Below are 25928 nucleotides of genomic sequence, written 5' to 3'. Positions count from 1 at the left end.
GAGGCTATCCTTCGCGGCTTCTTCCCTCGGTAAAGGAGAAGCGGTAAAGAGCAACACCCACCCACAGGCCAAGACGCGGAGGCCACGCGCGTCGGTGGGTCAGATTTTGTGCATGTGTACACGTGCGTGATCACTGCGGTTATCGCCATCCCTGATGGCTGTTTTGCTGCCGCGACTTCTGTTCCCTATTCTTCCATCGCCCTTCTCTGCCTCTCTGCGTGTCCTCAGGTGCGCCTCTCTCTATACGTGCAGGCAGACAAGGCCCTCCCACGTGTGTGTCAAGCACAACCAACTCTCTCTCTCTCCCTCTCTCCCGCTTGGCTTGCTTCATTGGGTTCGCCCGGCATGCAGCTGGGCTTTCGCTTTTGCGGGCTCCAGCGGTCGCAGGACACGGTGGCAGTGCGGTAGGACGGCAATGGTTGCCTACGAGAAGAAAAAGAGGAGGGAAGGCGTGATGGCAGCAGAGTAGCTCGGACGGTAATGCGGCACGGCAGTTCATGTTCAGCTTTATTACGTGCTTGCAGCCTACCCTTCCTTCCTTCTCTCCTTCCTCTCTTCCAGTCTGCTCAGTGGGCCTCTTCACCCGTCGAGGTGGGCTGACAGACAGCGAAGGTCGGACGGTCAAGGCCTCACCGTAGGATAACAGCGTAGGCACGCGCAAGCCGCGTGGGCCGTGGGCTGCCGTTTTATCTGTCATCGTCCTGGATCATAACGGTTCCACCCCCTCACCCCCTTCCCCCATCTCGCCTCTGGTTGCTCTCCTTTTTTTCTAGCACGTGTCACTGCACGCTGCTGCTCACGCGAGTGCCTCCTCCATTCCCTTCTTGTGCCGTCTCTTCTCAACCAAACAACGGCAACAACCGAGGACGACAGAGTCCAGTGCGGCTTGCACACGTCGCACTGCACGGGTTGCGAGCGTTACCGCCCCACCGTACCAAGCGGAGCGAACAACAATAGTGCAGCGCACCAGCACGCTACCAACAACGCGCGTGGCAAAACTGAAGAGGAATGAGGGATAGGGGGGCTCGAAGGCGACCGGACCCGCGCCGCATGATGGTCGGTAAGGCGCCAAAGGATCAGGTGCACATTGGGCTGTGCCTCCTTTACAGCGGAAGTGGATTTCGTGGGTTGCAGATTCAGGTCCATGCCCCCACGTGCCACACCGTCGAGGGTATGCTCATTCAAGCACTGAAGGACACCGGAATCATCGCCGATGTTGTCCGCGGACGGCCTGCCGGCGAGCACCACCACTTTGCCCGCTCGTGTCGCACCGACCGCGGCGTTCACGCGATCCGAAATATGGTCTCCCTATTCGTACCCAAAGAAGTGTTTGACAAAGTCGGACAGTCGGGCGGCATCTGTGAGAGGCTCAATAGGCGGCTGCCGGCCACGGTCCGCGTCGCGAGCGTTATGCAGCTCTCCGGCAGCTTCATCCCACGTCACTGCTGCAACCGGCGGGTGTACCGTTATATGCTCCCGCTCTATGCGCTCTTGCCCCCGTGTGACACATGGGCAGCAGTGGAGAAGTACTACTCCGGCTGCCTTGCCTACGTGCAAACACTGGCGAAGGAGGCGGTGGCAGCTCAACGAACTCAGCACGGTGTCCCGTACGTTGACTTAGAGAAGATGAGCGCAGCGGAACCCTCCGCTGATGGGCAGGCATCGCAGTCGTCGTGGCTGCGGCACCTGCAGGCGAGCACAAATCGGTGCAACCAGTTGCTGCGCTCGCACTTTACAGGCTCCCGCCGGTACCACAACTTCTCCGTCGACATCGACTCGAACCGCTCTGGTGTGAGCGCGAAGGTCATTCAGCCAGCAAGCGACGAGGCACTACGCGTCATCTACCGCAGCGAAGTGTGTCCGCGGCTGTTCTTCTTTCCTTGCTCCATCCAAGGCGGAGCTGGTGACGAGGCTCCAGTGCTGCTTCACGGCGAGAGCCGGAAGGAGTATGACATGAACCTCCTCCGGTATCCACCACCAACGTCTGCTTTGATGGATGGTGCGAACGGCGACAGCCCCGTGGCCTCCGCGACGACGGTCTCCAGCGGCAGCAGCACCACCCCCACCACGTGCCTGCCACCCACCACGACAGTACTGCCGTTCCTTATCTTTCAAATTGAAGGCGAGTCGTTTCTACTCAATATGATACGCAAGGTGATTGGCTCGCTGCTGGCCGTGTGCCGCGGCGCTCGCGAGTCTATCCTTGAAGAGGCACTTTCGCCTGAGCGGCGCGTCACCACCCCGCTGGCGCCGGGACCATACCTGTACCTTGCTCAGTCCACCTACCACGGGTATGACCGCTCCATCGGTGGCGCCAACTGTTCAGGGCCACCTGGCCGCCTCACAAGGGTGCAGGACGCGTGGGGCGGCGCCGTTAGTGAAGCGGCGGAGTTGTTTGCATTCCACAACATTGCAGCAGACATTGTGGACGTGGATTTGAACGCGATGCCGCCACTGGATGACATTCTCGCGGCGCGCGATCGTGCGTTGAGTGCGAGTCGGCCGCACACCGTCGTCGAGGACGCGCACCTCATCGAGATGAGGGAGTACAGGTCAGTGCTTCCGACTCGCACTCCGTGGCCCGTCAGTAGTGAAATGACGGTGTTCCTGCGGCTACTGCGTGTCCACAACTGGAGTGTGCGGCCTATCCAGCTAGACCCCGACTGCAAGGCGCTGCGTGAAATCAGGAATAGAAAAGAGCGGGCAGCTGCCTCCTCCATTGCCGCTGCCGCATCACCGGGGGCCGAGGCAGTCGAGGCGAGCGAGGTGGATGGAAACGATACCAAGACGAGAGAGGCCACTGAGGAGCAGGCGGCTGCGCCTATCGATGACTTATCGAAAGTACCCAGTGAAGGTGGTGGTAAGGGCAGTGTGCCCGAGATTGGCGAGGATGGTTGGGTGTACGTGGCAGGTACCCCCAATGAGGCATCAGCGCAGCGCCAAGCCTACTTTGCACGCTGTTGGAAGCGGGCTCGTCCCTGGGAGTACGACGACGAGACGGCGAAGTCCTTGACGGGAGGCAAACATGTCCGCATCGAGGGCGACGTCGAAGTTGGCGACGACAGTGTGGCACCCTGAACACGCTTCCTCCACTTGGTTTTGCTTGTCCGTCTCTACGCTGCTCAGCCGGCTATGCGGAACGAGACAGTAAAGAGCAACTCCCTTGTTTCTATGGTTTAACGAAGCGTTTGTAATAAGTGACAAAGCACCGGCAGAGCACCAACACTCAGACGCTTTGGATCAGTTGCATCTTTTTTCGGTGGCAGTGAGCTAGTACGCCGACCCATGAGCAGGCGATGGGAGTTGGGGAATGAGGGGGGAGGGCCGGAGATTGCGTGGGCACGTACTTGCCCACTCTCTTCATGACGGCCGGTGTCTGTCCCTCGCCGTCGAGAATCAGCCGCTGTCCACAGCCTCTTCCATCTTTCTTTAGCTAGTGGCTTGTTCCAGAGACTACTCTGAGGGCAACTCGATTAACTAAGGCACGGAAAAAAATATGTGGGGTTGTTGTTGTTACGGACTCGCTCTCACTTCGCCATGGAGCTCAGCACAGGATCCTACAAGGGTGGGGGACGGTATGCTGCAGTGCGCCTTGGCGCAGGGGATGGCGCTATGGGCCCGTCACGTGTACCTCTCATTTCTGTTTGCCCTTCCCCACTGTGAGTTGGAGCACAGCGACGAAGTGGACAAGCCTGCAAAAATGGCAATTTCAGGGGAGTTGACGCTAAACTGCATGGATCACAGATCTGGTCACCGGTTGTTTAGGCTCTAGGCCGACGTTCCCGTGTTGCTCACACAGCCGATGCCGCTGCTTCCGCCCTCGAGCAGGACCCTGAACGCGGTTCGCTTGGCTCAAAGCACGCAGCTCACCCGGGTCCGTTTGGCGCCGATCGTGTGCACAGTGCATGCGAAAAAGGGGTGAGGAAGGACAGGGAGAGTCGGCTAGACGCACGGCCAGATTTGACGATGAGCAGTTCGTCCCAGACGGCGAGGACGGTGCGGTGGTGCGGCACTGATAGGTGCGCTGTAGCTGTGCGCTTGCGTCTCTCGTTTGACTTGTTCGTGATGGCGTAGTTCGTAATGAGAGGGTCACTCGAACAAACGATTTGGTAGCGCCAAAGAGCCCCCCTCCCCTCCCCTCTACAGGAAGACTGAGCCTGGCCACGTTTTCTCCATCTCCGCATCTCTCTCTCTTCCCAGTGTCCTCCGCGTTTGTGTGCCTAACGTTGAAGAGCCAACCGTATTGCGCGTGCAGAGCGTAGGGGGAACCCAAGAACGCAGGAAATGAGAAGACGACCTCAAAAGGTCCGAAAGCGGCTTGACAAGGGAAGGCGATCATCACGACACGAGTGTATCCTCTTTCTCTCTCCACCATACCTCTTACACCTTCCCAGGCGCCACTGAGCACCCACTCCCTGGAGCGCCCCCTCTCACAGACATACCCCAACAGTGTGTCGAGGATGGCGGACAACCTTAGTAAGCACCAAGTCATGCGCGACTACTATAAGGAGAGTCAGCAGGCGGCTAGCGTTCCAATGAAATGCCCGTACTGCAAGCGACAAGGCCGCTTCGCCGCCAACACGTACGAAATAGCCAAGCGTATTCCCTCCGTCATGACTGAGGGCATGGCGCTCTGCCACTTTTGCAAGGCCCCGATTGGGCGACAGGCGGATATGGTGCTGCAGCTGCGCTCGTGGTACTGCGGGTACTGCGAGCTGTGCGTTTGTCCGGGCTGTCAGAAGAAGCACAAGCAATAGCGCGCGCCCCCAAGACGAGGTGACTCTACGAGAGAGGTTGAGAGGGAGTGGACCACGACGCTGAGAACTGTTGAGGTGCGGTGAATGTATGTCTGGTGTGCAACCAGACCACCTCCCTTCGTCAGCCTCTCGGCCCAAGCCTCCTGTATGCACGTTTCTTTTTCTCTCGCCAACCCCAGCGTCTTCCTCCGCAACCGACTGCTACGTCTTCTTCTTGCGGTGTGCGTATGTGTGCCACTGTCGGAGTATCACACGCCTGCTGCTACGCTCTCTGATTCCTCCGTACTCTCACGCCACCCACGGGTGTTGTCTCAACGAAGAAAAAGAACAGACCTCAGTGAGGGAATGCTTGTCTTGCGACGCGACGGAGGCGCCGGCGTCTGTCATGTGCTTGCCCTCTCCTCACCTGCTCTCCTTACCTGTGACCATTCACACTTTGCGATTATCAGAGGGCACGACTGAGCCAGAGAGAGAGAAACAGTAGTGGTGGGTGAGTGAAGAGATAGGATGTGCACGAGGAGCTTGCGCCCTTCGGCAATCCGCTTCACTGCAGCACTGCTCTCTCTCTGTTGTGCATAGAAAAGGTACGCAGTGCAGTGCGCACTGGTGGCGATGACGTTCCTCTGTTGAGGCCCCGGACGTAAACGCGCGTAGACAGGCCTCGTCCGCTCCGTCTTCGCTCCCTCCCTCCCCCCTCTAATCCTCCTCTCCTGAATGTTTACTGTGTGCGTTTGCGGTGCACACGCACATGTGGCAGAGGGGGCCGGGAGTCGTGAAATGCGAGTCTGTCCGGCCCGCGCACGGCGACTTTCACCCGTACACGGAGCGGCACATTCAAACCCCCAACATTTAGTTTCTGCACCCCTTTTCACTTTTGCGGCTTCACCGCCATGTCCCGTATGGAGCATCTGCACCCCCACCGCCTCCCCCCGCTGACGCTGCCGCCGCGGCAGCTGAAGAAGGCATATACGTCATGCAAGAAGTGGCTGGCACGCTTTGTCAGCACCGCCGCACTCGCAGCAGGGAGCGAGGTGGTCGATGGAGACTCTTTCAGTGTTCTCGCGGCAAGCCTCCTCCCGCCTCATGAGCATGCCACAGGTTTTGTGGCGTTAAACGGCGGCACCCTCGCGGGCTGCACTCCGTATGATCTTCGCCAGACTCTGAGGGCGCACGGACTACTGAGCTTCGCTGCGGCCGCTGCTCCTCCACGATGCTCCTGCTCCTCTGATATGCCGTCGTCTGGCACACCAGCGCCGTCGAGTTGCGTGATGACGTACGGCCCAACGCTCGCTTTTGTGGTCTGCCGCGTTCCTCTACAGGTGCCCAGCAATGCGGTGGCGTGCACTGATAAGGGGGCAGGCATCTCCTCCTTCAGTATCTCTGTGATGCATGTTTCTATGGCAGAGCTGGCCCACTTTGCCACCTCTTCCAGAGGAGTGTCTGCTTCCCCGAGTGAGGCGGGCCTCCAGGATGAGGAGGCCCCCCCAATGGGGGCCCTGGCAGGTATTTCGCCCGGTTTCTCCCCCGCTGTTGACGGGGCGGCAACCAACAGTACATCTGTGAAGGTGGTGGTGCTGCAAGTGCCGCCGACTGCCTCGCTGTGGAAGGCCGGCTCGGCTTCCACGTCCTCTTCCTCTGCGAAGAAGGGCTGCAGCTTTCTCTACTTGGTGTCGTGTGACGTTGCTGCTGTGTGTTCGCGCGTTGCCCATTTGTTTCAGCGCCCGGTCGTTGGAATCGAGTCCTTGCTTTTACCGGCGCCCCCTCTAATGTGCTCCGCCGCCAAGGAGGAGCAAGGAGCACTAGGCTGCTCCATCAGTACACGGCCGGGCCAGTCTCTCTCAAACGGGGAACCGCTGCTAGGACGAAGATGCACGTCGCGCGCTGTGCCAGATGTACCCGGGCTTTTCCTAGTGGAGGAGTTTGTAACGGCCGAGGAGGAGAAGATCATATGGCAAGAGCTTAACCACGGACGGCAGCAGCTGCAACTGGAATATCTCGCGCGCCGCCGTGTCGCGCACTTCAACCGCCGCTTCCTGTACGGCGTGAATGCTCTGACGGCCGAGGGGGTGTTGGTGAACGCGCGCCCGTCGTTCTACACGTGGATGCGCGCACGATTGCAGAATGATGCGGTTGCTGGCGGCGTGCGGATCGACGGGGATTATCCCTTCCGCCCTGGCGACTACGAGTGCGACCAGCTGACGGTGAACTACTACGACTACAGTGAGCTGGGCGTGTGCGGCATTGCTGCCCATGTCGATGCGCACAGCGCGTTTGACGACACAGTTCTGATTGTATCGCTGGGCTCATACACGGTAATGGAGTTTGCGCGGTGGGATGCGCCGGCAGGGGTGACGGCGCCTGTCGGTGTCTACCTTGCTCCCCGCTCCCTCGCCGTCATGACTGGGGAGGCCCGCTACGGCTGGACACACTGCATCGCGGAAAGGAGAACTGACACGCTGTCCGAGCTACTACCGACCTTTAACCGAGGGGATAGGCTGAGCCTCACGTGGCGGCGCGGGCGGACGGTGCGACACACCCAAACCGAATGCCCGTATCCTGCTTTATGCGATGGCGAGTGAGGGTCGCCCATGAGCGTGGCCGGTGTTTCACCTTCCGAGCTCCCTCTTTGCGTGGGCGTGTGTGCGTCGTTCAAGTTCTGCTAAGCAAACCCACCCATGTGCGCACGCAGCATCCGCTAGTGCTTTTCGCTTTTGCTTTGTCTTTGCTCTTGGTGTTGTCCGCTTCACCTCTCTGTCGTAGCACATGCGCACACGAGCTCAGGGGCGACATGCGCGGGGGTGCAGCGTGTCGGGGGCCTGAAGGATGAAAAAGGCTCGCGGCTTGTGCGACGCAATGCCGCTCTCGTGGCTCTGATTTCCTCACCTCCTTTGGTGTGCAAGTTGGGCCGCCCACCTCTTCTGTTCTCTCTTCCACGCCCACTGAACTTTTGCGGTGCGGATACCGTCACACTGAGCACACCGTTCCGCAGATCCCCCTATCCTTCTCTTTCGAAGGCGCACCCGCACTCGTGCTCTCCTCTTCCCCACACGCATCTTTTTTCCCACCGACCCGTGCGCACATACACGCGTCGCCGCGAAGTCTTCGGGGAGGTCGTGATAGATTGCCACTATGTACACCCCTACTCCACTGTGTCTCTATGCGGCCGTCACGCGCAGGCTGCATTACAGCGGGGTGGGGGCGTCGAGTCAGTCTGGCGCTGCATCTTCGCCAAGCACGGCGTCCTTGTCCACGTCGGAGGGTGTCAGCTACGCCTCGCACTTGGCTGCTTCGGAGGACCACTACGCACAGTGGGGCCGTGCGCTGCTGGAGGAGAACAACAGGCGAATTGGGCCAGAGCAGATGTTTCGCACTGCCATTCGGGCCCAGCAGCAGCTGCAGAGTCTTGCTGACAAGTGGACGCCAGATGCAAAGATTTACTGCTGCGGGTCCTTGGTGACGCACGGACAGATGGAGTGGGGCAGCGACCTTGACCTCGCCTGCGTCTTCGACGACCCATATCCCGATCACTCTGTGCAGGCGAAACGCACGGAGAAACTGTGGTCTGTTATTAAGCGGTACATGCCGCACTACCTGAGGAGCAACCTCATGTGCCTCACGGAGGCTCGCACCCCCGTCGTGAAGCTGCGCTACGTCAACGACGATAAGGTCGGGCGGGCCCGGTACACCGTGCTGACCGAGGAGGAGGACCGCAAGTCACGCACGGCCCTGTGGGACATACGGAACCGCTACCTAGGCACAAAGGATCTCGAGTACATCGCCACAAAGATGGGGCGGGAAAACGTTGAGGGCATCTGGGTGGAGCGGACGACGTACGGCTGCCGGTGCGCGGTGCAGTGCACGTCGCGCGAGCAAGCCATCGAGGCCGTCGGCTTCTTCCCGGATGGAGTGATCATGACCAAGGGCATGCGTGAGGACTACACCCGAGACATGCTGGACCCACGATTCGTCCCAGAGGTGTTCATGTACAAGTGGGATATCTCTTTCGTCGCCTATGGCGTCAAGAACAGCTACTTGCTCCGCCATTACTTGCACAGCGGTCCTCCAGCTGCCCGCCACGCGGCCATGGCTGCCAAGGCGTGGGGCAAGGCCTCCGGCGTGGGTCTGGGGACAGCCGCCATGCTCACCTCCTATGCTGTGACCGTCCTGTTTGTTCACTACCTCTTTGCGACGCGTCAGCTGGCCTGGATCGACCCGTGGTCGCTGGCCCACCCCGTCCACATGCCGCGCTACCCGGACTTCTCTCCGCTCTTGGACTGCGACCCGGTTGCACTCGGCAAGCTCTTACACGGCTTCTTCATCTACTACGCGGCGCACTTCGACTACGAGACGAATATCGTCAGCCTCAGCCGCCCGCGTGTCTCCCTCCGCTCTGATGTGAACTGGCACTTTCCGCAGAACAAGCAAGGGACTTTCAGCTACCTCCTCGGCATCGAGGATCCATACGAAGACGTCGGCACAGGCGGACTGAACCTTGGTCGCCACCTGCACCCAGCCAAGTTCAATCAGGTGAAGCAGGAGTTCGCGCGTGCGGCGACCACGATGGAGCGCTACGTGCCGTCGAATTTACCCGAGAAGACGATCCTCGGCGTCAGACGCGCGAGTTCGTCGAACCACCACCACCACTACCACCACCATAACCGCTTTGACTAGCCGCGTGTCCCTCCACTCATATCTTTGTGTCTCTCTGTCTGACTGCGCGTGTGTATGTCCCTGTGCCCGTGTTGGTCTATGCTGAGCGGTGTGCTGTGCTGTGTCGCGGGCAGGCCTCTCGAGGCGTGTGTGGGTCGGACGTGTTTTGTTGTGTCTCCTTATCGAGTCATCTCGCGACACGTGTGTGTTTGCCTGCTCTTCCTTCCTTCAGCAGGGCGTGCACCATCGACTCATGTGCTTTGCGAATTCGTCCCGTCGCTGTTGTGAGCGCCACGACATCGCGTGACTCTGCTGGACATTTACTGCTGCTGCCTGTAGTTAGCGGGCGCAACAGCGTCACAGCACTGGATCTTCCGTCCTCCATCCCCCCTTTTCTTTTCTGCCTCTCCCCTCTCTCACCCGCATTACCATCGCAGGAAAAATCGCTCGTTTCCTTTGCTGTAGGAACTCGCACCTCTTCTGCCATCCCCCTGTATCCTCGTCTCTTTCCCTGTTTCTGAGCTCAGCAATCCGCCCGACACACGACAGGGGTCCGAAAAGCGAGGCGGACAGATCGACGTACAAGCCACAGAACTCTGCAGAGACACCCACTCACAAGCTGATACACCGCCCAACCGACTGTAATGAAGGGCTTTCTGAGCAACGGCAAAGCGAGCGGCGGCTTTGACCCTGTCAAGGTGCGCGCCAGCATTCGCATGGCCACCACGCGTCTCGGTATGCAGAAGAACAAGTTGCTGAACAGCGTCAAGATGCAGCGCCGCGGCATTGCAGAGCTGCTCGCGCTGGAGAAGTATGACTCCGCTCGCATTCGAGTCGAGAGTTGTATACGCGATGATGTCAATATCGAGGGCTACGAGGTGCTATCGCTCTTCCTGGACCTTCTAGCGAATCGTGTGCAGCTCATCGACGAGAGCAAGGCTCTGAGGACAAGCAAGAACAAGAAGGACCCCAGCTCGGCGTGCCCTCCGGAGCTGAAGGAGGCAATTACCTCGGTACTATGGGCGAGCGCGCGTATCGGCGACTCGGTGCCGGAGCTGACAGCGCTGCGCAAGTATTTTGAGTTGAAGTTTGGGCACGAGTTTGTCGAGATGTCGACCTCGAATGCGGAGTTCTCGGTGAACCAGCGGATGATGGAGCGGCTCGGCATGTACGCGCCGCCGAACGACAAGTGCATTGCCTACCTCACCAGCATCGCGAAGGAGTTCCAACTGACGAACTATGATGAGGAGCGACTCCGAGACCCGAACGGGTTGGTCGCGTCGGCAGCCGCGGCCAGCGGTGGTGGGATGTTATCCAGTGGTGGTGCAGAGTTGAGCCAGCAGGTTTGTGGCTCTGTGCGGACGCCGTCGGGCCTGTACGTCCCGCCCATGCAGCCCCCCTATGACGCCATCGACCAGCGGCTCCTGCAGCTGATGTGTGTCTAGTAACTGCGCATCAATGTCGATTTCGGGAGGGGGGATGATAGAGTTCTTCAGTCCGAGGCACGTGCGTGGTGGCGAGCAAGGCACTTGTTAGTCGAGATGCTGCCCGTGCCTCTATGCCAAGACGGAGGCCGCCACGTGCCGCGGTGCTACGGTAGTGCATGCGCGTTTCCTCCCCTCCGCTTCCTTCTCCTGCCCTTCATCTCTGTGTTGCGCGTGAAGTATCCCGCGGCCTTGTCTTTCGCCTCATTTTCTCTGGTGTAGGGGATGGACTGGGCGCTGTGGTGATCGCACAGGCACCTGCTGGCCTTTGTACTCCGCCACTCACTCTTTTCTTCGTCTTCCTGCGATGGGCAGGCGAGTGCGGCAGCGTTCAGTTCGTGCGCCTGCGCATAGGCCTGCCTCGATGTTGACTTCAGTGCTGTCCTCTTTTTGTGGTTCATCGTGTGTCGCCGTGCTGTGGCCGCTGTGGAAGGGGAGTCGCGAGCGGCCGTGGCAGGGACGGGATAGGTGGATGGAAGGGTACGCGATGTACATACATGTGTTACGGGTTGGTATGTATCACCGCCCTTGGGTGCACTTTCCCGCCCGTCAAAGAGTGCATTCAGCGTTTCTGAGAGCGATAGGCATGCCTAACGTAGTGGGTATTGTGTTGTGTCGTCTTAGCCCTTCCGATCCTCTATCCTCTTTCCGTGTCGCTGCCGGGATATTGTGCATGTGCGGTGTCCGTCACCGCTCTGTGCACTCCTATTCCGTCGCTTTCCAACGCCTCGTTCCATTTCGTTCCGCGTGTACTCGCGTTGGTGCTTCTCTCGCAAGCACCTGCGCCCTCTTTTGCCTGCTGCAATGCTGTATGCACGTTGTGTCTCCTTGTTCCCTCTCTCTCTCTCTCTCATGACGTGGTGGGGAGGGCACCTCGGTGCGTGGCATCTCAGGGTCGAGCACCCTCACCCTGCTCTGTGTGCGGAAATGCCAAGCAGCCCACCCTCTCTCCCTGCCAGTGCCGAGCCCCCTCCTAATGGCGACTGGGCCAAGCACCTACGACGTAGCGAGGCCAGTGCGATGTCTCGCTGCGGATGCCGGCGGCCAGGTCCTGGCTGGCGCTGCGTCGGACCGACCTGCGACAGTGAACCCGTCTGTGCCACCCACATGATGGGCGGAGTGCCAGCGTGACTCGAACGTATTCCTCACCTGGCCCTCGCTGCCGACGGGTGTGGGGAGCCTGAGCGTCGCACCGAGGGATGCACCAGGTGGCGGCCGGCACAATGGGAGCGGCTGTGAGACGACCTGCGAGGGTGTTGGGCGGGCAGGGTTGGAGGCCGGGGCTGTGGTTCAGCGACTGTAGTGGGCAGCATTGCTGCAAGGTGTGTCGACGGCTGTTTGGCGCCACGCGATGGGCCTGTGGCAGGCCGAGGAGGGGGCGGCGGCAGAGTGGCGTTTGGCCTCTGCTGTGCGGCAGAGAAATGGACGTGCTGATCAAACAGATGGCATCCGCGCGTCGAGCAGCTACCCGGCTGCACCCCATGTTTCCCTCTGATCCTTCACGTGCTTACTGTTGTAGTGTTGCTGTGTGCTGTCATTGAGGCGCGCTTGCGCTCGTTTTCTATCTACTGTCTGCAGTCGTCTTCCCGCTTTGCTTCGGCTGTCTGATGCACTTTGACGTTTCTTGTTGTGGTTTGCCTCGTCGGCTTTTCTGCTTTGCAGCCCCTTCAAGTGTGTTGGCGTTGCCTGTGACTGTTGTGGATGTTCATTTTTGCGGCTCGCAGCGTTGTTTTGTGCTCGTTATAATGTCCGATGCGCATTGCGTGTGTCTGCATCTGTCCGTGTGCCGTGATCGTGTGGAATGAAGGTGCGGCAAACATTTACCGCATCGTGCCTTCTCTCTTCTCTTTACTTCTACCTCACGCCTTCGCGCGCCGCTTTATGTTTTTCTCTTGTCACCCTACCCGTGCATCCAAGTGCCTCACGGAAGAGCTAAAGAGAGGGAGAGCGGTGACGAACGGCGAGCTGGGGCAGAGTGGTGGTGATGGTGTGTGTGGGGGGTGACCCTTCAACCGCGAAGATGCAGGGAAATACGAGTGTCCAGTCTTTGCTCTCGTACTCCTACGCTTATGTGCACTTTTTCGGCGATGGTACGTACAAAATAGAGTGCAGTTCTTACGAGCATCTCGGCCGTCGCTTCACGTCTGTTCCATGCAGGCACTGCAAGATGCCTACACATCTACCCGGCTTACCTACCGCTCCATCTCTCCCTATTTGGTGTATGTCCACTCACAGGGACGGGAGCATTCACACAGTCAGTTGCTGAGCACCACCCCTCAAGCGGCCAAATTTGCTGTCTCATCCGTCGCTGCGTTCACCGTCGAGTGCAGCTTCCCTCACCCACTCTTTCATTTTCTCACCTGCCTCGCTTCCGTCTGTTTGTGCGTTGCCTAAGCCGACAGAGGGTGCGTGTTGCTCGCGTTTTCTCCTCTGCTGTTCTTCTGCCCTGTCGTCTTTGGCTTTTGCTGACAAGAGGCGCTCGCTGCCCCCACCCCCGCTCTCCCCTTCCCTGCGTCATCATTTTTCACTCGAAAGCGGGCGACAAAAGAGAGAAGTCGTGCACTCGTTGCGCACTGTCTTCACCAGCCTCGCTCTCTCTCTCTCCCACCCCGGGCTAGAGTGGGAGAGAGGGACACGCGGGGTGCGTTGGTGTGGGTATGTGGTGTGCATGTGGGCAGCTTGATGCGGATAGGAAGTGACGCGCTTCGTCACTGAATACGCACCTACACCCTCTATTTTCTACACTGAAGCTAAAGTACGCCCGCATGTCGGTGAAGACGGCACACACGACGAAGGGCCTTGTCGAGGCTGCCAGGACGTATCTGACAGAGGGCACCTTTGCGCCAGACAAGGCAGCGGACCTCCTCCAAGCTGCGATCCAGCAAGACCCCACGTATGCAAATGCCCTCGTGTTGCGGTCTTCCTTAGCCGCCCGCCTCGGCCACCTGACGTCGGCCCTCGCTGATATGTCCCTCGCAATCGAGATGGACAAGGGCAACACTGATCCGCACCGCCTCGCGTTCCTCTACGGGGGCCGGGCAAACCTGTGCTATCGAATGGGCCGGTACGTGGACGCCGTCACCGATCTGCGGAGCGCACTGCGATGGGAGCCGGATAATGGGATGTGGTGCTACGAGCTTGCGTGCGTGCACATGAAGCAGAGGTCCGTGAACCTCGCGCAGTGGTGCCTACAGCAGACCCTGCAGGAGCCGATGTGGTCTCGCGTCAACGAGGCAACGCGACCGAAGGTGTATGCCCTCTATGGCCGCAGCTGCCTCACCAGCCGTGAGTACAAGAAGGCAAGGATGCTGCTTCACAAGTCCGTAGAGGCAGGAGGGGAGGAGCCCGCCGCCGTGCTGCACGATATGGGGCTGGCGCACTACTTTGAGGGCACCTCCCTTTCGACGGCCGTCGAGTACCTGACACGGGCGACTGAGGTGGACACGCGACCGCTGGAGTACCCCATGCACCTTAGCCTCGCACTCGTGCGCAGCGACAGATACGCTGACGCGCTGTCGAGCATGAATGAAGCGGTACTGCGAGGCCCCGAGGAGGGCTGCCTTCGATTCTACCGCGGCTGCATCGAGTTGCAACTGGGGATGGGCCCGCAGGCGATCATGGACTTGCAGGCTTCCACAGTGATGGGGGCGACCAGGCAAGTGAGAGCGGAAAAGACACCGCAGAAGACCGCCGCCCACACGAGCGTTGCCTTGGGACTGGCTTACATCTTCTGCGGTAAGGATCTCTCTTCCGCGGTGGCGTCCCTTGAGGCTGAGGCGCTGCGCCAGACCCGAGAGGTGTCGACGCGGTTGTACGGTCGCTTGCTACTTGGGATTGTGCGCCACGAGGCGGGTGAGCGGCACGCCGCGCTTCGTGCGCTGCAGAGCGCGTTGCAGGTGCTGAGGGAGACTCTGTGCACCCATCACAGCAGTGGCAGCGGAGAGGAGGCGAGGTCCCATACGAGCGAGTTGCCAATATGCGTGGCGGACGTGGAGATACTGACCCTCACACATCTTGGGCTGGTGTACAGTGATTGCGGCTACACTGACCTCGCGGCACGTCACTTCTGCGAGGCCCGCCAACGCGCCATTCAGCAGCACCGCGACGCCGCTCAGAAGGACCTCTGCGACTTCCGACTCGCTGTGTCGCAGGTGGAGATGAAGGACAACCTCGGGGCACTGCAGACGCTGCGATCCAGAGCCTTCAGCGGAGGCGAGTCACCTATAACGAGTGCCGCCCCACCCTCGCCACCGAAGGCCAACTCCGCCCCTACAGAGGTGATCGATGTCGAACCGCTCAGCGCCAAGTCGCCGACAGAGCATGTGAAGCGCCAACAGCTCACCGTTCCATCCATCCGTGCCTTCAATACTGTAAGTCAGTGCTTATCACCTGGAGAGGTGGAACACCTACACGCAGTTATTCTTCGACGCCTGGGTCGACTGGAACTGGCGCTTTCCTGTGCAACCGCCGCGATCGAGGCTCAGCAGCGTGTGACAGGTGGGGCCTCTGCCACCACCTCCTTGGCTGGGGGACGAGCTGTGCCGGCCTTTTACTACAACCGCGCACTGGTTTTCTTCTCTCTCGCCCGCTATGCGGAGGCGCTCGTAGATGTACAGGAGTGCATTCAGGCTTGCAGCGAGGACGAGCGTGCCATCCCGCTTGGTGTTGAAGCGGCTGACCCGTACTACCTGCAGGGTTGCATCCAGCACTCCCTCGGCGCGCACGGTGACGCCCTTGACAGCCTCACGGAAGCGCTGCGGATCAATCCCTCACTGCAGCGCATCCCACCCTTTGACTACGCGTACGGTGTGCTGCTGGCGATTGTGGGGCGACTCGGTGAGGCCCTCTCGGCTTTCACGGCTGCCATTACTACCCACAACGAGGAGGTTGCTGCTTCGGTCGCAGGATCCGGGCAACAGCACCAGTACTCATGTGGTAATGTGGAATGCGCACCTCTTGCGTATCACCATGAGCGTGCAAAGGTCTATCAGCAGCTTGGCAACTACGAGGATGCCCTCAAGGACTATAACGTGGTTCTGAGGTGCACCTCGGGGTCACCACTGACCGCGCCTCTTGAAGTCGGTACGTCGATCATGGCGAGGCCCTCGTCGTGGGGTGCGCTGGTGAACCGCGCACTCACGCTGAAGGAGCTGAAGCGGTATGACGAGGCAGCAGTAGACTGGGATGCTGCGCTGCGCAGCGATCGCAGCGGCCTCCTCGCCTCCTTAACGAGTCACGACGTGTACGAGCTGCCGTACTTGCACCTGTGCTTACCTGGCGCGGAGCTAACTGCCTCAGCACGCTGAGCATCTGTTTAGCGCACCGCGCGTGTGCACCCTCTCTGTTCTGTTCTCTACATGCGCGGTTCTCTTTCATCCCTCTTGCCGTGCGCGTCTGGGCACAACCGGCGAGGCATTGCGCACAACTTCCTCCTGGTGTGCCCACTCCGCCTCCTCTATTGCATGTCTGGGCGTCGCTTTCTTCCTCCGCTTTTCAATGTAAATTACCGAACTGCCGCCTCGCACCCTTCTCGCAGCGTTGCTGAGCTCTGGAACTGAAGAAGCAATAGCAGCTCAACGTACCCCCCCCCCCCCCCCCCCACACACACACACGCTTTTAGGTGTTGTGTATGTTGAGCTGCGCGCCTATATGGTGATTCGGCGTCGCCAGCGCGTGTGTGTGTCTCTTTCGCTAGTTGTGCTCGGGCCCCCCTCCGATTCACCCCAATACAGAGAGAGAGAGAGGCGCTTCGTCAATCAACTTGTGTGCACGCCAACACGTCTGCGTCGTGGTTGCTCAAAAAATGGTGCATTTCAGGAAAAAGGAGCTCATCTCTGAGACCACGAGAAGAACCCCCCTCCCCCATCGCCGCCTCAACAGTGGCGTAAAGGGCCTTGCTTGTGACTCGTCCTTGGACGCCTCGTTGCGTCATGGACTCACGCTCGCTCTCACGACCTGCAGGACTGGCGGGATCGCGTTATTGATTCCTGTTGTTGATCTCTTTCTTCCCTTCCTTCCCACGACCCCTCGCGATCATCTTTGGTGTGGTTCATCACCCTCCCCCCCCGTCCCCGTCCCCTTTCAATCTCGTCACTCTTGACGTGTGTTGTCTATCACGTGCGCGTACCCGCACAGGCACACTGACGTAGAGGAAGACAAGAGGGATACGCCAATCACAACGGAAAATCCCACTACGTTTGGCCATCTCATCTTTGCCTGGCGCTGCTCTGGGCGTATGCGCAGTGTGCGCCAGAGGCTTGGCGTGCGGCGGTTCTGTGACTGGACAGTCACGCCGCGGCGTCATGGCACAGATGCGGCGAGCCTTTTTCGAAGTTGCAGCACTGCTGCCGGGGGTGCCGCATCGTCGGCCGCCACGCCGCTCTCCTCCGCGCCTCCTTCCGTTCCGTCGTCTTCGTTCGCGGCTTCTCCGACAACGCCCGACATCGTCTCCGGCACCGCCGCACTTTTCGACCACTACTTCAGCGACGTCTCCACCACGCTTGACATCGCTCCCATCAAACGACCACATGTCGTGGGAAGTCTGGTGTGCACCCTAGAAGAGTATCCAATCAGTATCGTTCTCGTGGAGGGGTACTGCGGCACCTCTGCCGAGGCCGTGATGGAGAGAGTGCGGCGGTGTGCCGTCCACAGCGCACAAGGAATGCGTGAAGTGTCGCGGAAGTCAGTGAAGGCGTTTCTAGCTCAGCACCTGTGCGCTGCTCGACCGAATGTGGTAGAGCTGCTTGATGCTCTCGACTTGTCACTACGAGTGCGACTGCTGCGGCAGGATGTCTTTGCTGCTGCTGCTGAGGAAGAGGAGGGGACAAATCGCCACGAGCGCGGCGGCGTCTCTGATGTATCATCGACGCAACTCGGGAAGTCGACTACGCAGAGGTGGCGATGCTCCGCTGAGTTGTACGATACATGGGACACACAGCCCCGCTTTACGCCTGTTGAGGGCGCAGCCGGTGGCGGCGAGGGGACGGAGTGTGATGAGGTGGGTGAGCTTTTAGATGTAATAGGGAGAGCGTTGACACGGGTGGAGGAGCAGCTGCGGCGACTGCACGCGCGGTATGCGAGCGACAGCGTTGAGGAGGCATGCCGATTTGTGCAAGAGGCTGGCAGCGACTTCTGCGACACGGAACTGACAAGGCGTTGCCTGGGGGCGTGTGTGGAGGGGGGCGGCAACGCGCCGCACAGTGCGAATCGGCACTGCCCGTGGTGGGGCGAGATGCGGGCACACCGTTCCTGGTCCCTCCACTGTGACGCTGATATGGACTTGGAGAGCTCGAAGGCAGTGGGGTTTTACCTCTGCCTTACCTGCACACTGCACGCCAGCTGCAGCGGCGAGGCGAACAGCGAAGGTGGCGTGACGGCCGTTTTGCAGTCGTCCCGAACACATCGCGGGCTCATTCATCTGGTCGACAACGAAGCAGCGGATGGTGTGCCTCGTCGCTACGCGAACCCAGCGAGCCGTTTTGCACGTCTACAAGACGTGTACGCCGCATCTACCCTTGCGCGCATCTCGAGACAAGGCCTCTTGTCCTCCGCGAGAGACTGGACGTGCGGGCCGGTGGACTTGACGAATCATCTCGTGACCGTCGCCGCCACGCTCTCTCCAACCGTCGCCTACGACTGGATAGGTGCCACGCGAGGCGGTAGCAGCTTAGTCAATCACGAAGCGCTAACCAGAGCGCCGGTGACGGTGCCAGATACCACGAGTCTGGCGCTCCCGGCGTGTGTGCGCTGGAGCTCGTTTGTGGGTCGGGCAAGCTTAGACGACTTTGCAGTCCATCTCAGCAGAGCGAGTGGTGCTGGGGGGCGGAGCGCTGCGGCAGGTAGCTACGCGTTGCCGCCACTGTGGCCACAACTGGGTCTTCTTTACTCCGGCAGAACCGGCGACCGATGCGCCGCCTTGCGAGAGCTTCTACGGCACGAGCATGGCCTGCGGGGGCTGCCTCGGGTCTTGGTAGAGGTATGCACCACCCCTCCCTTCTCCCTAGAGTACGACGCAGAGCTCATCGTGAACGACGGTGATGCCAACTCAAAGCAGTTTTCCCTTGCCACGGCACGCGACTCCTCCAGCATTCAAGTCTTATGTGGTGATTCCTACGCAGACGTTGCTGCTGCTGCGCAGGTGCACGCACCATGGGCGGCACCACTCTGCAAGACAGCGCCGGCGCCTCTGCCTGTAATCACCACAGCAGCGCAACGCGGCAGAGGCGATCAGATGGCCACGTCTCTTGATTGTGCCCCCACGAGCAATCACCCCCAGGACGTCGCCAGTCCCACGTTTGACGGACTGCCGTGCATCTCGGTGGACGTGCTTTCCATCACCGACTCCATGTCGGCGATGGGTATCACCTCAGCGACGTGGATGGCTCGTACAGCAAAGCTAGTGGCGACGCGCGGTGCCAACTCCGCACCTGTGGTGTTTGAGGGTGCGAACACACTCTCCGGTTACAGGCGAATGCTTCGCTACTGTGCGAAACGACCCGTCTACAGGACGGTGCACCTACCTCGATGCCGTACGCTAAAGGAGGCGCTTCAGCGTCTCCTCGCTTCCATGGCGTCCAGCAACTCCAACGTCAAGGACGACTTTGACCCCTGCACGCGAGGAGGCGACGACTGGCCGGATGCGCACGGCGAGGAAACAGAGACTCCTCGTAAACAGCAAACTGGAGTTGCTCAGCGACGTCTGGGGCGTGGCGAGACAGTGAAGCTCATCTTTCCGTTCAATGCCGGGGCCGCTGATGTGTCGTCGAGCACTTCGATCGTCCACATGGAACTCCACAGAGCTCTCTTCTCAGCCGTGCAGGAGCACTGCCGTGACTCAGCGCAACTGCGTTTGCTGATGTCGGCCCAGGCCACAGCCGCGGAGGCGACCTTTCTGCACTTATGGCCTCTGACAGCGCGGTGGCTGGCGCCTTGTGGTGGCCTACTTCATGCGTCGCTCACGCCGGTGGTCGACGAGGATGCCGCGGCGCCGCGACAGCGTCATGGCAAAACGTCGGCCGAGGAGGATGTGACTAGGGAGGACGCTGTAGTGTATGACCTGCGCCTGTCCACCACTGCTTCCACAACAGCGTCGTCCGTGCCGGTGTGTGGCGGAGCGAGGTCATGCTCAGCCGTGTCGACCGCGGTTGTGGTGACGCGGCTTCCTGCCAGTGCGGCGTGGCTTTCGACGGCGCACGCTGCGATGCGGAGGGCCTTGATGCTCTCACAGTCGGACCTTTTTGCACCATCGGATGGCCATGGCGCCTCCCCGACTGCGCTTGACGGGGTGGAAGGCGGTGGCGACACGGTGGGCCCGGACTGGCTCCTTGTGGGATGCGTCACTTTCACGCAGGCGGTCGAAGCACTTCTCTTCACCACCACCTTCTCTCCACTGAGCGAGTTCAACGCCCAGGGCTTTCTCAAGGAACTCTTTGGCCATAACGTATGCACGAAGAAGCGCGGCACGGCGACCGAGCTGTGGCTCGTTGTCGCGCCACACTTGCCGCCTGTACTTCTGTGTGCTGTGGGCAAGAGAGAGGGCAAACAGGGCAGATCCGCAGAGGGAAAGTGGCTGATGCTGCTACGGTGCGTAATGGACGCATCGTGTCCCAACGCGAGGGCGACGTTGGAGGCAATGCAGCATCTGCAAGGGCGTCTCTCCGCGCTGACCTCCATGAATGACAGCACGTTTCCACCGCTGCAGTGCCGGCTTTCATGTGAGTGGGCCCTCAGGCCTGTTACTGTCAGCGAAACGGAGCCCGCTGAGTGGGTTCAGGTGTTTGTAGCTGACCTTGTACGCGAATCACCTGTGCCGGTGAGGCAGGCTTCTCACCCTCAGTGGTCAAGAATTTCCATGACGCGACGGCGAGGAAACGCCGTGGCGAGGTCAAGCAACGTGGGAACCTCCGCGAGGTTGCCGCCGGGCGTGGTGCATCGTGAGGAAGGGCCAGACAGCTTTGGTGTCTTGTGGAGAGTACTACACTGTCCTACCCTGCTGCCCAAAGTGATGACCAACTTGTCCACTACGGCCTCAGGTCGAGGGTTGCCGAATGGACCCATTCCTTCTCCTGTTGGGTTCATCAAGGCTGCTCAAAGGTCACTTGCACGGCAGCACGGTGTCGCACGTGTGACCCACCGCTACGACAAGAGGTTCGGAGGCGTTGTTGTGGAAGGATGGGGACAGCTGCGGCAGAACGGGAGTGAGGCGCTGTGTGACACACCGATAACACTCGTATCGGAACCGATGCCTCTGCACTACGTCCCTATGCGCTTGATGCAACTTTATCATCGGCTTCTACTAGAGGCGCACGAGCTTCCCCGTATCCCGGAAGAGGTGTGGAAGCAACTGAGGGCCGAGTGTGAGATGGCCTCGACGGAGACGATCCTGCAGTCTCTCAGCGAGACTTTGAGCTGCACGCCCGCCGACCTCCAGAGCGTGGAGACGCGGTTTATAAAGGTGTGGTCGGTCTGCCTCGAGCTCCCTCTTCGCATTTTCGGGTTCCCTGCTAGCTCAGCGTCCTCGAACAGCCTCTGCTGCGACGCCCCACCCTCGCTGTACGTGTACTGCCAGCGCTCGTCAAAGCGGCAGGCGATACGGAGTGTGTACGTTCTTCTCTACCAATGGACTCGGTATCCACAGATGGAGGTGCCGGTGAACGACACACACTTCTGCGTTGCGAGCTACAAGAGTGCAAGGTGGCCCAGCTTGACTGCTGATTCTTCTTCGTTGTCTGCGCCGCTGTCGTGGTCAACGTCCACTGTCACTGCCCCACCTAGGTCGCGGACGACGATGGAGACGACAAGCTGTACACCAGGGGCTCGCGCGGTGCCGAGTCCTCTGCACACGCTGCCGATGCCGCACTCCGTCCTCGACGCCTCTCACGCGCGTATGGAAGCGTCCCTCGGCGCACTTGTGAACAACAAGAACGGCCGCGTGGCATTGCGACTGAGCCAGACCTTTGGGCTGCAGCTGATGTACGGTGTGAGTGTGGCGGGGGTGCAGGAGGAAGCCCGTGCTGCGGACTCTGTCCAGCTCCTGCGTGAGGCATGGATACCACTTGTGTGGGCACCTGCGCAGATTCTCAGCGCCGAAGTTTTGGTGTTGCAGCGCCTGCTCACCCGCTCGACCACCACTTCAGGCAGCGGCGACATCGACAGCGTTACCGTCGATATGCGAGACGTGCTGCGAGAACTCGTTGTCGCCAGTGGTCGAATACATCTTGCGTCGCTGCAGAGTGGACACGTGGTGAGGGCAAAGGAGTTTTGCGTCTCGTTTTTTCGGCGGTACTTTGGCTGGCGCGTGTGCGAACGCGGCGACGTCGAAGACATCTCCGTCGCTGATAATCACGGGAGCGTTGTGATCCTGCAGACAGTTCGACGGGCCCAGTTGGACCGTGGTGGGCATCTATGCCGGCCGCGGCGACTGACCTCCTCGCGGCCCCAAGGTGCGGTGCTGCTAGGTGAGCGCGAGCACACGACAGCCACTCTCCAGTTGACGCAAATCGTGCATGGCGGCAAAACTTCCGTCAGGCTTGGGAGAGTACTCGTTGAGGTGAAGGGTGCAACTCCCCAGACAGCCTTGGACGCTCTCTGGGAGCAGTGTACTGCCGACATTGCAGCTGTGTTCGGTGTCTCGTTACGTATGTCGCCAAGCGAGGCAGACGATCGAGTGTTGCACTTTATGAAGTCGAAGCTGGAATAGCGCCCTGCCAAGGAGCGTGTGAGAGGCGGACGGGGGTGGGGTAGGGAGGGCCGAAAGAGATACGAATGTACCGGTACGCTTGCGAGCTCACCGCTCATGGAGCTCATCACTACACTGGAGGCCAACGAGCAGCGTCTGGGCACGCGCCATGCCGATCCACATGACCACCGAGCAGGGCTAGACGCCCACGCAGCACACACCAGTGGTGGCGCACACTGATGTGGCCTTGGCGCTTCGGGTGCATCTCCGTTTGCTTCACGCGTGCGTTGCGCCCATTGCACGGGCGCTTGCCTTTTTGCATCCTTGACACATCCGCGTGCTGCCAAGAGCACGCGAACACAAAGTTGACACTCACCTACTCGCTCACAGAAGGGGGGGGCAGGCAGAGACACAGGTGCCAATGCAGGCGCAGAGGGCGGAAAGGCGCATGTCGACAAGGGGAGCAGACAGGCGTACAGGGACCGCAGCACCGAAGTTTTTGGACGTGGGGCGAAGGAGAGAGAGGCTGCCGTCGGCACCTCGTCCTTTGCGGATCCTCCTTCGTCCCCTAATTGCTCCTTCCTCTCGCTCGGATCCCGTGAATATGAGATGCGCCTTGGAGGGGCCAGCGCTGCGTGTCTTCACCACCTCTCACACACACTCTCCCTACTTTACCTTGTCTCCACTTCTCCTTCCTCTCCCTCTGTGCCAAACCGATTGGTGGCGTGTGTGTGTGTGTGTGTGTGTCTGTGTGCCCACGTGCAGAAGCCAACAGAAGAGTGCAAAGCAGAAGGTGTCGTGCGCACAGGTGCGCCCAACCCAGAAGGGCACTCGACGCACATGAGAAACGCCCTCAGACAAACGAGGTGCATCTGGCGCTACACGAACGGGTGCTGCTGGGCGGATAAGCAAGATGGCCTTGAGCCAGAGCGATCTCGATGACTTGGCGACCATCGATCTTACAGATAGCTTCATCGAGGCCAACCTCGGCACCAGGAGGCAGTTCGACGGAGACGCCTCGCGCACCGCCCTGCAGGATGTGTGCGCCGCCTTTGTCCAGTCCTTCCTGATCGAGAAGGGTGGGTGGGTATCCTCGCTGCATGTGTCGCTGAGGGAGTGTGTGACAGTGTTGGAGGAGATGGAGACGGTGCTGGAGAAGTTCATTGAGAAGCTAGATAGAATTCAGCACGACATTGGAGAAGTGCGCGAGACGCTGGCGAAGACATCCATTGAGCTGAACAACGCGCGCGTGACGGAGCGGATCCTCTGGACCACAATCTCCCACCTCGTTGTACCACCGGAGCTTGTGCAGATCGTGACGCAGTCGAATGATGGGGAGTTGGGGATGCTTTTCCAGCTAACCCTGCGTGAGCTACTGAAGTACTTGAACTACCGAAAAGGTACGTGGCAGCAGCAGCAGCCAGCCCCTTCGGAGCCCCAAGGGTCCGCTGCGTCACCTAGCCCCCGTAACGGCACCGCCCCTCAGCGCACTGCTCGAGAGCTGCGCCTGCCCCTGACAGAGTTCACCATCTACACGGAGCTGCTGAGTATTCTCGACAGCCTGACTGTGTTTGCATGCATCAAGGTGCGTGACTTCCTCTCGCGCAAGCTGCATGTGCTGACGGTACCAAACACAAATGTGTGCATTCAGCAGGAGAACAGTCTCAAGCAGCACGCCGTCTTTGTGCACTTCCTGCGCTCCGCCCCACCTCTGCTGCGGCACACCTATGCCTGCGGCACGGAAGGGAGTCGGCAGCTAACGCTGGTCCCCTACCGCATCACACGTGCAATTTACAACGAGTTCAAGCAGCAGTACTGCTTCATAATGTCCTCTCTGTACCTCCGCAAAATTCAGGGCTACATCCTGACCCTGAACGCGATGGAGTACAGCACCACGACAAGTGTCTCCTTCGGCTCCGTGAGCAGCAGCCTACTGAACAGCTTCACGAAGGTGCAGCCTGCTGCGCCAGAGGTTGTGTACACGCTGCCATACGTTACCAGTGTGCATCTCAAAGGATTCCATGCCGACGGCGAGGTGTTCCAGCTTGGCAAACGAGGCGAGATCTTCGCCCGGACCTTCGCGCCGCCGCTGATCCCGACCCTGGAGAAGGCAGCTGGTCACCGGCACTCTTACGAGGAGACGCTGCGCTCCGTGCTGCACCTCCTCAGTGACGCGGTTACGCACGAGTATCTCTTCACGTTCGAGTTCTTTGCAGGCGACACGTCCGTCTACGTGGACGTGTTTCGGCCGACACTGCAGTTCATCGTCGACTACGTCTCGGAAGCGGTGCTACTGCAGTCCTCGGGAGGTGTGCGGCAACTCCTGAACCAACACCCCCATGCGAGCGTCAACCAGCACGCCAAGGAGGACATCTACGGTTTGCTGATGCTCATTCGCCTCTGTCACGAGTACCGATTTTACATGAAGACAGTCCGAAAGCTCGCGTGCCTGGACACGTTCTTCGACTCGCTTCTGGTTCTTCTGTGGCCCAGCTTCAAGCGCACCTTTGACGCGCAGCTTGTCGCTCTCCGCTCTGCACAGATCTCCGCGCTTGCGGCGGCCACAGCGCACCTGCACTCTGTCGCAGAGCGCATTGCAACAGTACACCCACTTGTGCGCAACTACACCGCGCTGTCCTGCGCCTTGTTAGGCATTGCTCTCGGAGCGGCGCTGGCCGAAGAGCGAATGACGATGGCACAGGGTGAAAAGGCGCACCCAGCGGAGCAGTCGAGCAGGTCGTCTTCTACGACGTCGTCCTCGTCTTCTGCAGGATGCATCGCGGACACCGGTGACGGTGTTGGTGGTGTCAGCGCGCGACTGGCAGCTCCGCCAAACTCACGTAGCCCGGCTGCCGATTACCACAGAGTCGCGAGCCTCAGAGGCCCTGCCGCTTCGCTGGCCTGGGAGGAGCCAGAGCACGCGGAGTTGCGCAGGCGTGCGGTGGCGCTAATGGAGGCGGAGGACGAGGCGGGCACAGCGGAAAGTCAGAACCGTTTCGTTGCGCTCGTAGGAAACATCGACTTCCTGCGTGTTCAGGTGATTCACTACGCCGAGGAAATCGTCAAGCACATCCTCACTCACGCTGGCTCGGCGGCCTTGTCGCAGCCCGCTGAGAGCGGCATCGATGCAGCGGTGATGCGCGACGCATATGTAGTGAACCAACTGCATTACATGTGGGCTTCCGCGCAGTGCGCCGTCTTCCCTGGCGAGGAGCGCCGTGGCACCAGGCTAGCGGAGCGCTTCGACTTCACCCAGCTACGCAGCATGTATAACACATATCGTACGCGTTTGTTGGAGGAGCTGCTGGACATGTACTTCTACGACTTCATGAGCGTGGTGCGAAGAAGAGAGGGTCGCAA

At 60.0% G+C, this 25928-nt stretch overlaps 8 protein-coding genes across 8 annotated transcripts; all 8 read left to right on the top strand.

The window, feature by feature from the left end:
- Nucleotides 1-1008: 1008 nt before the first annotated feature.
- On the top strand, nucleotides 1009-3078 carry LBRM_26_0440 (pseudouridylate synthase-like protein; the record flags this gene model as incomplete). The annotated part of the gene is made up of 1 exon (XM_001562226.2): nucleotides 1009-3078. The coding sequence occupies one exon, from the start codon at nucleotides 1009-1011 to the stop codon at nucleotides 3076-3078; it is 2070 nt and encodes a 689-aa protein (XP_001562276.2).
- Nucleotides 3079-4460: 1382 nt separating this feature from the next.
- Nucleotides 4461-4757, top strand: LBRM_26_0430 (conserved hypothetical protein; the record flags this gene model as incomplete). Its single annotated transcript, XM_001562225.1, has 1 exon — nucleotides 4461-4757. The coding sequence occupies one exon, from the start codon at nucleotides 4461-4463 to the stop codon at nucleotides 4755-4757; it is 297 nt and encodes a 98-aa protein (XP_001562275.1).
- Nucleotides 4758-5647: 890 nt separating this feature from the next.
- Nucleotides 5648-7336, top strand: LBRM_26_0420 (conserved hypothetical protein; the record flags this gene model as incomplete). Its single annotated transcript, XM_001562224.2, has 1 exon — nucleotides 5648-7336. One exon carries the CDS (start codon nucleotides 5648-5650, stop codon nucleotides 7334-7336), a length of 1689 nt encoding a protein of 562 aa, XP_001562274.2.
- A 550-nt stretch (nucleotides 7337-7886) lies between these two features.
- Nucleotides 7887-9428, top strand: LBRM_26_0410 (RNA editing 3' terminal uridylyl transferase 2; the record flags this gene model as incomplete). Its single annotated transcript, XM_001562223.1, has 1 exon — nucleotides 7887-9428. The coding sequence occupies one exon, from the start codon at nucleotides 7887-7889 to the stop codon at nucleotides 9426-9428; it is 1542 nt and encodes a 513-aa protein (XP_001562273.1).
- A 623-nt stretch (nucleotides 9429-10051) lies between these two features.
- Nucleotides 10052-10852, top strand: LBRM_26_0400 (conserved hypothetical protein; the record flags this gene model as incomplete). The annotated part of the gene is made up of 1 exon (XM_001562222.1): nucleotides 10052-10852. The coding sequence occupies one exon, from the start codon at nucleotides 10052-10054 to the stop codon at nucleotides 10850-10852; it is 801 nt and encodes a 266-aa protein (XP_001562272.1).
- Nucleotides 10853-13656: 2804 nt separating this feature from the next.
- Nucleotides 13657-16197, top strand: LBRM_26_0390 (conserved hypothetical protein; the record flags this gene model as incomplete). The annotated part of the gene is made up of 1 exon (XM_001562221.1): nucleotides 13657-16197. One exon carries the CDS (start codon nucleotides 13657-13659, stop codon nucleotides 16195-16197), a length of 2541 nt encoding a protein of 846 aa, XP_001562271.1.
- Nucleotides 16198-17126: 929 nt separating this feature from the next.
- On the top strand, nucleotides 17127-22589 carry LBRM_26_0380 (conserved hypothetical protein; the record flags this gene model as incomplete). The annotated part of the gene is made up of 1 exon (XM_001562220.1): nucleotides 17127-22589. The coding sequence occupies one exon, from the start codon at nucleotides 17127-17129 to the stop codon at nucleotides 22587-22589; it is 5463 nt and encodes a 1820-aa protein (XP_001562270.1).
- An 892-nt stretch (nucleotides 22590-23481) lies between these two features.
- Nucleotides 23482-25926, top strand: LBRM_26_0370 (conserved hypothetical protein; the record flags this gene model as incomplete). The annotated part of the gene is made up of 1 exon (XM_001562219.2): nucleotides 23482-25926. A coding segment is annotated over one exon (2445 nt), but the record flags the coding sequence as incomplete, so codon positions are not given.
- Between the last annotated feature and the right edge of the window lie 2 nt (nucleotides 25927-25928).

This window comes from Leishmania braziliensis, chromosome 26 (assembly GCF_000002845.2).
Source record: "Leishmania braziliensis MHOM/BR/75/M2904 complete genome, chromosome 26".
Taxonomy (NCBI): Eukaryota; Euglenozoa; class Kinetoplastea; order Trypanosomatida; family Trypanosomatidae; genus Leishmania; species Leishmania braziliensis.
This window is presented reverse-complemented; position numbering and strand designations above follow the sequence as displayed.